At 39.1% G+C, this 13,262-nt stretch overlaps 2 protein-coding genes across 2 annotated transcripts; one reads left to right on the forward strand and one right to left on the reverse strand.

Annotated features, from left to right (window-relative positions):
• The first annotated feature begins 5,180 nt into the window (after positions 1-5,180).
• On the forward strand, positions 5,181-8,286 carry LOC111231489. Its single transcript, XM_022758596.1, has 14 exons — positions 5,181-5,243; positions 5,377-5,451; positions 5,539-5,637; positions 5,726-5,869; positions 6,455-6,550; positions 6,932-6,961; positions 7,067-7,087; positions 7,196-7,222; positions 7,339-7,365; positions 7,591-7,620; positions 7,766-7,801; positions 7,916-7,951; positions 8,102-8,161; positions 8,256-8,286. Exons 1-13 carry the CDS (start codon positions 5,193-5,195, stop codon positions 8,156-8,158), a joined length of 729 nt encoding a protein of 242 aa, XP_022614317.1. The 5' UTR covers positions 5,181-5,192; the 3' UTR covers positions 8,159-8,161; positions 8,256-8,286.
• Positions 8,287-8,628: 342 nt separating this feature from the next.
• LOC111231400 (gamma-gliadin-like) lies at positions 8,629-10,731 on the reverse strand. Its single transcript, XM_022758476.1, has 9 exons — positions 10,672-10,731; positions 10,549-10,584; positions 10,395-10,442; positions 10,002-10,250; positions 9,863-9,919; positions 9,641-9,763; positions 9,027-9,059; positions 8,828-8,890; positions 8,629-8,664 (listed from the first exon to the last, which is right to left on the reverse strand). The coding sequence occupies exons 1-9, from the start codon at positions 10,729-10,731 to the stop codon at positions 8,629-8,631; spliced, it is 705 nt and encodes a 234-aa protein (XP_022614197.1).
• Between the last annotated feature and the right edge of the window lie 2,531 nt (positions 10,732-13,262).

Below are 13,262 nucleotides of genomic sequence, written 5' to 3' on the forward strand. Positions count from 1 at the left end.
GCCAGTTTCAGCGCTGATCGCCCCGTAGACTCTGAACGTCACTCACCTGACAGAGGAGGACACCTGTGGGGTATTCCATCAACGTTGCTAAGGAAGTCTGCGCTTTTATAAAAAAGCCCGGTTAGAATTAACGTCAACTTTCACTTCAGGCCCATTAACACGATTTAGCCGAGGCTAGTCCAAGCTTGAACATGCTGCATTATGCGCGCAGACGGACTATACAAGCAGTCAGTGAAGTAACATAGGTTTGCAACGCTTCGATAGCATACCTGGCAGAACGCATGTTCAGTGTCAGCTCGTAACCGCGGTCCCACTCAGTGGCATCAGAATAAAGTATTATTGTATATTGCCAACTGCAGCCTATTATTGTAGTCTTTGTTAGCCTATTTTACACTATAACTAATGTAGGTAAGGAGGCAATAAGGATAAGGATTGTATTACATAACGACTGATCATGCTAATTTTCTATCCATTCACTTAGATTTAGGGCTGGAGGTGAAGATAGTTATTTATTTTATAATTCATAAATATGATTGATAGCCTAGATTATTGACATGACAATGCACAATTTGAAATATCTACATAAACAACCATTTCAATCTATCCTGTAGAATTCATAAACATACAGCCTGCACATTTTTAAGAAAAAAATGTTTTTTTTTAGCTAAGGAGAAATTTATCATATTATCCTTTGAGGGTGAGGGGTGGGGAGATGGGGTTGACACTCTCTCTGTAACGAGAGCAGTATACCCAACACTGCCGTGGTTCCTATAATAACGGTCATGGCTTGGTTAGGTTTAGGCACAGAAACTACTTGGTTAGGGTTAGGAAAAGATCATGATTTGGGTTAAAATAAGTACTTCCTCAACATCAGATGATCTTTGTTGTTATGGTTACAATAAAAACAATAAACGGTCATGGATAATAGGAATAATATAAACTACTGGTTTCACATGGGAATCAATCACTGATCTCCTGTGTCATATTTCTATGTTTGGTTGAGCCATCCATCCATCCATCCACCCAATCCTCCCCCTAAAACTTTGTTGCTCTTTATACTACGTCACCACACTTTTCCCTTTGCTCCTGTTATAATTACTAAGACCACTAGATGTCGCCTAACCAAAAAATTCACTTGTATGAAACCATGCGTGCCCAGGATTCCACGCACATTTCCGCACGGGGGGGGGGTAATCTCAGTCAGTCTTTTTATGACCTAATAACTTTAGTCAGCCCCTGCCTTAAGTCAGCCTCGCCTCCCACAGTTGCCCTCAATCTAGTTTATGTAATGTGAGAGTCCTGACATATACATACATATACTGTATAATGGTCTTTATGCTGTTTATGCTACTTAACATGAGAGCAGGGATGCTTAGAGGAGTTGGGAGAGAAAGGCTTTGTGAGGATGCACTCATACAGGGAAATAGTTATTTTCGGTTCCAACTATTCAACAAAATAGAACCTTTAAAAACCTCTGACCAGCCAAGGATAGTAGATATGGTGACTTCATGTGACGCAAAACAAAACAAAACCTTATTGCCTGTCTTTAATTGTCATCTTTGTTTGGATGTAATTTATTATGTGATCTTTATCTTGGTGCTTGGTGAGTATTGTTGAAACATGCAGTTATACACTGAATTAGTTGTTTTTTTTTCTATCTGGCTTTACGGTTACTAGTTATTAGTTGGTTTTAACAGTATGTGTTGCTGTGTCAAAACTCAGGCGCAAAAATCAGGTAAAGTGTAAGTACTGGTTCATTTAAATGACCAATAAAATAGTAGAAACTAGAAAGGTTTGGGCCCTTCAAATCTGAAATCTAGTTGTAAAAGTTGGAATCTTGGTTTAACTATCTAGTAGTTTTAGTTCGTCAACAACTGTAAACTCATGATTGATATGCTGACATTTTGTTTCTCAGCTCCTCCCCTCGTCCCAACAGCTGGGACGAGTGAAAAGGTTGTCTTCACAGTCACGCTGTGTATCGATGAAAAAAATCTTCTGAAGACTGCCAAGTGAAAAACAAAACTCATAGAAGTCGGTCACTTATCCACACAATGCTTTATCGATCATTTATTACATTTCAGCTGGACAGTGTTTACACTCAGTGTGGCCTAAAATCAGGTTTTCCCCAGTCAGCCAGGTGCTCATTTTCCGATTGGAGGAAAGACTGGTGGAGAGATGACAGGTGAAGGGACAGGTGGGATGACAAAAGGGAAAACAAAAGGCCGTGGGAATGGCACTGGAATAGGCACAGGATATGGCTGAAACCGAAATTGTATGTAGTTCTGGTTCATCTGAAAAACAAAGTGATGGAAACAGAAGCTGAAGAATTAGCGTACTTTAGATGCGATTATTTAGTCATTATTGGGTTACAGCATGCATCCAGATACTGACCTCATCACTATCATCTGAGCGTTTGACTCGTTTCTTCTCCTCAGAGATCTTTAAACACAAATTATTTCACATCAAATTACCTCCATTAAGCACTGAAAAAAATACCACAACACCACTACAGCAATTAGACTAGACTCACAGTCCGATCTGAAGATTGTTATTGTTGGTTTGAAATACTTACAGGGACGGAGGAGCACAACACCACGAAGCACAACATCAAAACCAGCAGTTTCATAGCTGAGAGAAGCTTCAGTCCTTTGTAGAGCAAAAGAAGGAGTCAAGATCAGCTGATGATTGCACAGCGTGCCTTATTTCAAAGAGTGAACATACCCCTCGGAAAAGAAGTCTTACCTTGAATAAAGAATGTTAAGATTAAATGATTATTAACCATGTGTTGTGTCTAATGCAGAACTTTGTAGTGGTTCTCGATCTGTCCAGGTGCACTTTTTAAAGATACCTTTACCCCTCAGTCACCCAATCAGCTGTCAAAGTGGGCTGCGTTTTTATTTCTCTATTATTGGTGTGAAATGTGATGAAACCATGCATGTGGTGGCTCACGCCGACCACAGAGCCAGACAGACGCAGACTCAGAGGTATTAAGTGTTGAAACTGGATGTGATTCATGTGTTCTGTTTTATGCTGCTTTGTTATAATGCACTCAGAGATCCATCTAATCATTGCTTTGATACATTTTTTTTGTCAAAACCTAACATTAAGTATCTCTTTTCAGCATTTATAATTAGTATACATAAAAAATTAACAAATGATCTATATCTATATCTAATGTATTTATTAACTCCTATTGTGGGAGCCCATAAGTTGAGGCTCAGGCATAAACAGATAGTGAACGACAATATAGTAAAACACATTTGTACTAATATAAAATATGACTGTTTACAACCACGTTATACTGTGCTATAAAGCAATTAATTATTTGTATCAAAAATTGGGTTTTAAGACAAAAAACATATTCAGTCCACATTTTTTCCATTTATCATTTTATTCAGCAAATAATACAGAGAGTAAAGTGATTTTAATCCACATGTTTACTTGAACTGGAATGATGAGTGTGGAAACACTCTGGTTAACACAACATCACTAAAAACAACTGACACAAAATAGCATAGATGTCAACATTTCTTTCACTTATTGATCTCTGGTTAAATTGCTGATTTTATTATGCTGTGGTAGCAGGTGCAGCTGTAGTAGAGGCTGTTGTAGTTGTTGTAGGTGCAGCTGTAGTAGTTGCTGCTGGTGGAGCAGTAACTGGTTGTCGTTGCTGGATGAGGGTAAGAAGGAGCTGGAGCCATTGTTGTGAAGACATGGATACGGAATGCTTCAAGAAAATCAGAAACATTCATCGTCAGTTATACAGCAGAGGATTTTACAGTAACAGGCAGTCAGGTGTGTTGAATGTTTAATTCTGGAGGAGACACTCACCTCACTGGAGCTAGAGCCAGACTCTGAGTCAGAGTTTGAGCGAGCAAGTCGTTGGTGTACCATGTCCACCTGTAAAACATCCAAAAGTTTAATATTGACTCTATTATCTATTATACTATTACAATAATAGATATACTGTGAAAATATGAAAATATTTGATATTGAATATAGGAATGTTTCACGTACAGGATTGGCCAGAATGAGGCTCAGGAGGCATCCAAGCACAAGTGCTACCTTCAGCATGGTTTCAGTGATCACACCTGTTGAAAACGATGAATACATTAAGAATTAAAAGATTTTTAAAAATTTTGTCCAAATAATCAGTAAAACACCATTCCACCAAGATCGCACAGAGAATTCACAATATTATAAATATTTGTAATGAAATAAATGAATAGTAATATAATTACCAAGTCTTCTCAACTTTAGCAGACTGTCTCGCAGATGGTCGAGGAAGTTGTTGTAGTGTTCTGAATGCTGAGTTTTCCTTATATACACGTCCAGGAGTGGATGTCGTGTCATTTACATTAACAGCACATTCTTGGGAAACTGCAATTATTAGGAAAGCTAATCCACCTCCACATTTCAAGGTGTGACTACTGATCAGAGCCTGAAACTATACCTCGCCCATATTAACTCAATAACTCATATCAGAAATAATACACTTTACTGGATTAGTTTAGTTTTAGTGTAGTCAGAAAACATATTACTACAGTTGTAAAGGTTTAGTCTCTGTATTCTCCACCCTTCAGTATTGGCAAATTGGTGAACAGATGTCAAACATAAATAATGCCTGGGTCTTATGATTACAAATCAAGTGACTTAGTGGCTTAGGCTGGTAACAGGTAACACCCAGTGAAGCATGCATTCCTGTCTGCTTCCTCTTTTTAGGAAATCGGAGGCTACTCTGGTTTAAGTCACTCACATAAGTAAATACAATAAATTTAAATAATGATGAAACGAAATGTTCAGTGTTCAGTTTTTATATCATTATTAATCACTGCTACCAGTCACAATGTTGTCTCCATGTACTGTTACTAAGAAAAAGGGACCAAATTCAATTATGAAGACATCAGAAAACAATGCGTGAAGTCATTCCTGTTTTGCAAATAACTAAACATGAGTCAGATGTTTTGTTTTGAGAAACATGTGGTGTGTCTCAATATCTGATGTCTGATATAAGTGTCAATGCCTGATAGGCCACACATGTACTTGGACAGCGCAGGTGAGCGGGTACATAGAGTAGATGCTGTATACTAAATGACTAGTGACATGTAGGGAATAATTTAACTCATTATAAGGTTTCCATTTAAACTTTCAATATATATATTTGTTTTCTTTTTGCAGGTTCTTCAGAAGCAATGCAGCTTTTGTGTATCGCCGCTTTAATTCTGTCAGCAGTAGCTGCTCATGTGAGTATTACTTTTGATGATGTATATTAATTTGGCGTAACTTTTACAAAATTATAAAGGAAAACTTCTGCTTTATATTTTTTAAGTGGTCATTTTTAATTTTGTTTGAGTTTTGTTTAATTTTGTTTTTCAGCCAGATTCCTGGAGACCATGGGAGGATGAGAAGTTTCCGCCTGCAGGTGGACCCAAACAGGATGCAGACTCTAAGGTAATGGCATGATTTCACACACAGGTCCAGAGCTGCATCTACGATCTGCGTGTTAAGTATTTGTCATTTAATTATCCTTTTGTTTAGCGTGGTGACGGGGCGCAGTCAGTGACACAAGCCCCAGAGGGTGGAGATGGAAGGTCAAGTGGAGACTGGCCAGAAGGGGACTCTGGACATCCAGTATGGGTATGTGTTTCAAGTCTTACAGTAATTAGTTAATTGATTCCAGCCTCAGTCATTCATTAATTCAAGTGTCTTTTCTTTTTTGGGGTAGCCAGATGAGATGCCCCCTTGGCTCAAAAACAGACCCCCTACAAGACCAGGGAATGGAAATCCACAGGGACCCATGAAGTTGACTGATTGGACCAACGGCCAGATGGCGATACTCCCTCACCTTCCTACTTGGGGCAAAAGAGAGGTATTTACAACCAGTTCCTATTTGTTATTCAGTTTGGTTATTGCAATAGCCATGTTGTTGTAAGCAACAGTCGTGTGCAGTGACCTCCCAGACACTTTACCAGGGTTACCAGGCAGCCAACATACCAGGCAGATGGAAAAACTGCCGTTCCTCAGTCAGTAGTTGCACCATCTAACTGACTGTCAAATCACAATTTGTAAGTCGTACATATCTCTGTTGTGTTAGAATTAAACAAAAAAGATATAGGCCTAACAAATTCTTAGTGAGCCTTAGAAGTGTTGGTGGGCTGTGAGATGCGAGATAAAGTTTGCTTACTTGCCTCCTTATGCTAATGCTAACCGGTGGCTTCTGCAATGTGTGGAATGATGATGTTGTGACACTGGGATCTCTTTGGAGATTATCTGTGTTTTCTCAACAAGAAAACCAATCAGCATGTTTCACAAAATGTCAATATGTTGTTTTAACATTTCAAATACACAGTAAAGGTTAGCAAAGACCTGCAGCAACTCACCATACTGTGTATCACCTGAGAATTCATTGGACAGTCATTTAGTGTACACAGCACTTTATGTGTGCTTCAACCAGGCTCCTGGTTTCGGGCTTGAGCCAGGCAGGCATTTTGGAAGACCCAGAGGACCTCCGAGAGGCAAGTTGCCCAACATGAGGAACCCTGGTGCAACGGTAAGCCCACAGTGACGCGACAGCTGTGCTGAAATGAAAAAAGTGAGACAAAAGTTAGTCTTATTACTAGTTATATCCTGAACCCTCTAAAGAGTGCAGAAAATCTCTGTTTGGTGGCATCTCTTTAAGAGGGGACCCACTGAACCCTGACAACACGTTAAAAGCAGCTTTAGGCTCACATCTTTAAACTGGTTTTTATACCTTTTAATTTCAATTTCACTTCTTACTCTTGTGTCGTGTTGCTATTTTCTGCCTGTTGCTTTCGTCTTTTACTGTATTGTGAAGCACTGATTGCTTCTGCCTTACAAGCCTTACTTATCGTTATAATTGGTTCTGTGTAACAATAAAATATGATGTACAAATACATCTTTCTTGTTTTAGGACGATACGGTTTTTTCCCCTACATTCAAGGTAGGCCCACTGTCGTCCCTCAATGTGATTTCATGATTTTCATACATTCATACTTTTAACTGAACAGTTGTCCAAAACGCAGATTTTCTTATACTTCCTTTTCAGGTTGACAACGTGGCATTTCAGGTGAGACATTATAACAGTAGTTATTATACAGTAAACTGTATGTTTGACATGACAGATCAGTGGCACTACTGAATTTTTTTTCAACACATTTGTGGCTTTCATCCCTAGAACATCACCGGCGTATCCTTAAAGGAGGTAAACAATATGATTTAGTTACTTGGTCTAACTTTTTGAGTAACTGTCCAATTTGATTTTGTAAAGTACATCAGAGTTTACTGTTCAACTGAACGCTCACTGTGAACGTTTCACAGGGGGAGAACCTATTTCTGATGCCAAAGGTAGGTGACTGAAGAAGCAATTTGAATACACACTTACACCTTGAACACAATTATTGCCATGAAAATAATTGTCATCAGTACTAATGACTGACAGTTCATCCACAGCAGGGAAGAGGACCTCACCATCACAGGGTATAAGAAGTCATTTCATCATTGTAGCAGTGGTTACAGTATCAAAACTCAGACACTCAGCGAGTTAAATTTTTACTGTTATTTGCTTTGCAGGGAGGAAGACACGGACCTCCAGAGAATGTGGTATAATGGCTGTCAAATATGCATAAAATAACTTTATTATCATCCTTATTATTATCTGGCTGGATTGATTGGGCTTCAATTTAACATTGTTTGATCTTTAGGACAACTACATTATGATATTTGTATCTCTTCATCTCAATTTCAGCAATATGTGAAGCTCATCTACAACACCACAGAGCCGGTAATCTTTTTGCCCATTACAAAATGAATGTGTATAAACAAATGTTTTATTATTATTATTATTATTATTATTGTTATTATCTTCAATTATCATAATTTCTCTTTCTTTTTGAAGAACAAAGTCTCCGTGGAGTATGGGGTTTTGAAACCTGTAAGTACAGACAGTTTGTTCACATATGGCACCATGTATCAGTCCTATGTGTTGTTAGTATAGTAAAATATTTTGTTAGCACATTCACAGATATTTCTGTAACATGGCGTTAGGTTTGTGTGGTTCATTTGAATTTTTGTTATTTTCAAGATGAGTCTCGGTGAGCTTGTTGGAGAAGAAGATGATCCAGAGGAAGCCGGCTGGTAAAAGGTGAAGGCATTAAAAAAAGTACTAATTAAGTCTAATTACCTGAATATCAATTTGATGACTAATTCTTACTTTTTTTGTCTCCCACTTTACTCAGGAGGAACCAACGGCTCCAAGTTTGATTCTCCGACTTGATCGAGTCTTAGAGGAGATGATGTAGTATACTCTGGGAAATCTTTTATGTAATTCCGTCTTCCTCCTGTTAAAACTAAAATCTCTGTGTACTACAATAAAAGTCTGAAACAATTACCTTTGACAAAGATCTTTATTTGACAAGAGAGGAGCATATTCCTGAAACAAGCAAAACAATTTCAGTTCATTATACAAATAACTGAGTACAAATAAACTCCATTTAGAAGACCAACATACTCCGGCGTATGTTGCAGAAGAATGAGCTCGCAGTGACTACAGCCAAACACACGGAAATGAATTTTTGCCTGATCACGTTGTTGTTATTTCCCAGGTGACATCTAAGGCTCAAACAGGAAGGGGAAGTTGGAGTGACCCTGGAGAAACATCCAGAAAAGCAGTTGTTTAATTATTCAAAGTCAAATGCTTCGCAGTTGATGAGAGCGATGTGTAACAGTAACCAAGGTTTTTCCTGTGCGCATAAAAAAGTATGAATGCATAAAAACTTTAAATGTTGAGTGTCATTGTATGAAATAGCACCTCGTCAATCCCAGGGCCTGAAGTGTCACCACGAGGATCAGGAGGAATTGTAGTAGACTCCTTCTGTGTCCCCAGTGGCCATGTCTGAGGAAGAAAGTTATGAAAACAGAGCACTTAGACTTAAACTGGCGCTGACTTGTCTCTTTCCTCAGTGTAATTGTGAAATTATAAAAATGAAGAGGTTATGTAGTGTGCTCACTTGTTCTGTCTGCACCTTGGGCTGGGAAGCCTGCTGAAATGGGATGACATGCATGAAAATTACATTACAAAAAAAATGAGTACTAAGTATATGGACGTGTACACCTTCCTGAACAAATAAAATGATATCAGTCATAGCGAGAAATGAAACATACATGTATAAGCTACATGTGGACAGACTGGGATGGCATGATTTCAGCAGCCCGACGCTAAGCCAGACCGCCAGCTTGCGGTCTGCATGGCAGACAGCTGTCATTGCATCACAGTCACCACATCCACACAGTCGTGACTCAAGCTCTGCAGCTTTGTTGTTATCAGTAAGTCTTGTCTTTGACATCATCATCTGCATAAGTTCTAAGACTGAATTCAAAGTGCCAAAGTAAATCAGGTGCTAGACAGAATATTTTTTGATGATTTAATTCATTTTACTTTTTTCTCTTCTTCTTCACTGAACACTCTCTGCAGGCAAGCAAATTTTCATTCAACAAGTGTCTTTAAGAATCCCTTCTGAAATGTTCAGAGCAGAGTAATGTCTTCAGTTGTTTTTGATTAATTTGAACAGAGAGGCCAAGATCTTCCTCTTTTCTTGACTTCATGCTATTTTGCATGTCTGACCTGCAGAGGGAGCTGTGGTCTCTGTGTGGTTCTCTCCAGGTTCTGCTGGCCCTTGTTGGGCTGCAGCACCACAGTGTTCCTCTGCTGGGGATAGCCGTAAGAGGGCACAAAGTACGGGAAGCCCTGTGGATGATCAATTAATCAAATCAATTTCAATCTGAAGCGAGCATCTAAATGAAGATACTGACATTTGCAAACAAGTCAGTATGTTTGACTTCATACCTGATGTCTAGGAAACTGAGGAAATCCATAAGCAGGGTACTGAAACTGTGGAAACATCTAAAGGAGATATAAAATAACAATTAATTTTTGACTGTGAGGAGTAGCAACTGTAGCAACCATGAAAGACACTTTGTTGTACCTGCATTGGGTTTTGTGCCTGCTGAGGGACATTAGGAGCGTTGGGGTCCTGTGGAGGCCCGAGCTGCTCTTGCTGGCCGTTGGGGACAAGCATGGGTGTTACCTGGTTGCCTTGGGTGGGAAGCAACAGCTGAGGCCCCTGGGGACCAAAAGGACCCGCCATCTGGGGGTTCAAGTTCACCACCTGTGGAGTGAACAGCACCTCAGGCTGCTGCTGCTGAAGCACATACTGGGGTAATATTAAAGACGCCTGGAGGCGAAGGAGATTTGTTTCAGCTTACATATTATTTTTCCAAAGCAAAAATGTGCATTTTATTTTTATTTGTATAAGGAGGACAGTCAAGAGTAGTGGTAGCATCAGAGTAGCACATGTACTTATGGGCCCTGTCTTTACCTGTGTTTGTCCGAGAGCTGCAAGAGTTAGTCCATTCAGTCTCAGGATCTGAACACACACAGAGGGTTGAATTAGATCGGCTAATGTTGTTCTCAAATGAGAGAAAATTTTACCCGGCATCCAACAGACATAAATTCTTTAACAACTATTTTACCTCATTGCTATTGCTTGCAATAATTCCAATCTGCACCTGTAAAAGAAACATGAACATTTTATGTCATTTTAGACGCTGCAGTGTGAGCAATATATAATACAGCAACATAAAGATGTAACTCACTGGCAGAGCAAAGCTTGTCCTCAATAGACAGACCAACAGAAGTGCACTTTGTAGCTCCATGATGTCCTACAGTGTGCAAAAACATGAGGCATGTTTTTAAAACCTACATGAATACTCTGTCAAGCCTTATAAAAAATTTTTAAAAAAACTACCATACATTTTAGCAAGACACGGAAAAGTTTTAAAGTGAGTGCTACCAGCTCGCCTTACCGTTTCTCTGGTTCTGCTTTCCCTTTCTGTGCTCTTGCCTCCTCACCTTGTCCATATCCCTTTTAAATTCTCTCCATATGAGCTGTTTTAGTCCACCGCCAACCTGTCCAGACAATGTGTGGTCAGTGTGGTAGACATTTCTCATGGCATCAGACTCAGACACTCATAACACGGGACAGGTAAGTATGTTATTAGGTGTAAGTCATGTCTCTAAACGCCATGACATGGTCTGTGTCAAGTTGTTACTCAAACAAGTCTCTGAAACGGTTTGCACTTTTCACATGCAGCGTTTAGAAAAGCACCAGCTCTTCAGTAACGGTTTGAGCCTTCACTGAGTTTATGTGCACATGTTAAAGTGTGGTGCTTCAGTGCGTGATTACAGATGAGCAGTGATCACACATTTGTACACAGAGTTGTTCATCATGTTCAGACTGATGTTGCCGTCTCGCTGGAAAATCATGGGTATTAATGTTTGACTGTGTTGGGATTTATGTTGAGGATACACAGGGAAAAAAATGGAAAAGCATGTTTTTGTGAGTCTGTCTGTCTAGAGAATTTGGATTCCTTGCGCTTCGGTTAAAAAGCCACAGACTATGTCAGAAAGCACAACATTTGAACACAAAGTCTTACGTTCTGTTGCAATCTATTTTTGATGCACTTTAGATGATTTTATGTTTTTTGTGCTCAGTTGTAAACTGTTTTTATGGTTGAAATGACAATTTAACTCAAACTTGCACTTGCTTTCAGGTCTGAAATGTGACCGATAGGCCTTTTTCACAGCAGATGGGAAAAGTGGAGGTGTTAATCATCACATTTACATTTTCTCTGTTCTATTGACGTGTCCCAGTGAGCCACGACAGGGTGACAGTGAGCCAGCATGCACAGCACCAGGACCCTGAAACTGAAGCAGCTGTATGGAATTCAGCCTTTATTAACTTTGTGAATCACATCTGTGCTATTCCTAATCTGTCATGAAAAATTTCTTCCTTGAAAAGCACATGTGTCTGACAGATATTTCAGATTTTTCTTTTTACTTTAAGTCCACAATTTTATTATTATTATTGAGTTAACCTCAACTGCAGAAAGTGAAACCCAGAAAAGCCTTTTCTTTATTTAAGCCCCGTTTCAGGTTTTATGCAGCACAATTATCCAGCCAACCTCTGTGAGACATTTGAGTTGTGGATTCATGTTATTTTACTGTACATTTGTTTTTATACTCATTATCCTTTAGATGGCAGCAGAGACGTATAAATTGCTCTCAAACTATAGTTTATTGATAAAGTTTGTGTAATATGCTGGTGCAAAATCAGAGGCATCTATGAAACAGCTTTCATTTTAAGCAGACTTTATTTTTATAAGGTAAACATGTACAATCAACCATCATGTTATTTTGTTGTTGTTTTTTTACTGAGATTCTACCACTGATTTCAAAATAAAACATAATACACACAGCTTCCATGGTGATTGGTGATTTGTGACAAAATCATACAAGACAGATTTTATTGTCATTTTGTGTATTTCAATGTTGTCTTAATTATTCTGATGACGATCTTCATCACATGCAGTTGTTGTCACTGTGTCGGTAGGAGCTGGAATCTGAGAAAATAAAGAGCGGACAGTTGGTGAAACCTTGAAGAGAATTTGTCTTTCACAATAAGACGTCATAGCAGGCACAACTCGATGATCCCATTCACTTTAATCTGCTTCTTTGCCTTTAAATTACACAATTGTACCTGAGTATCCACAGTGGTCTTCATGCTGTTGTCCTGCTTCATAATCTGACGCTGGAAATTCAAAGAACAACAATTAGCCAGTGCAGTTTTTCATTCATATCACATACACCAGATGTAAATCTTGTTTCTCACCCTGAATCTTCTGAGTGGATCGGGCTGAAGGGGAAGCTGCTGTGGCACGGCACCACCTGCAAGCCCCTAAAGAAAGACAGCAAGGCAGCAGGATTTAGTGATTCTAGTGATTTGTTCAACTTCTACATACCATCATTTAAACTGTAATATAAAGATGGTTGGTTACCATCAGAGGCGACTGAGGAGGATTCATTGGTGCCATTTGAGGGAGTCCCATGAAAGGAAGCTGATTGTAGGTGAGATAGACATAAATGTTTTTTGTCTGGTACTCTAAAACATGAAGCAAAATCACACGAGTACTGCTGTGTGCTGTGCGTCACTCACCGCATTGACTGCAGGGACAGGGTACACATTGGGGACGGGGCCTGGTACAGCAAAAGCAGGAACTCCAGGGACAAACTTTGAGAGGGAGAGTAGAAATGTGAATCTTCATATCAGGTTTATATCAGATCAGAATATTTTGCAAATAATTTTTATAGATAGTAAAGAATAAATCCTGTCTGGCAAAATCTGACT

Source organism: Seriola dumerili, unplaced genomic scaffold (genome assembly GCF_002260705.1).
Source record: "Seriola dumerili isolate Sdu_G_001 unplaced genomic scaffold, Sdu_1.0 BDQW01000301.1, whole genome shotgun sequence".
In the NCBI taxonomy this organism is placed as follows: Eukaryota; Metazoa; Chordata; class Actinopteri; order Carangiformes; family Carangidae; genus Seriola; species Seriola dumerili.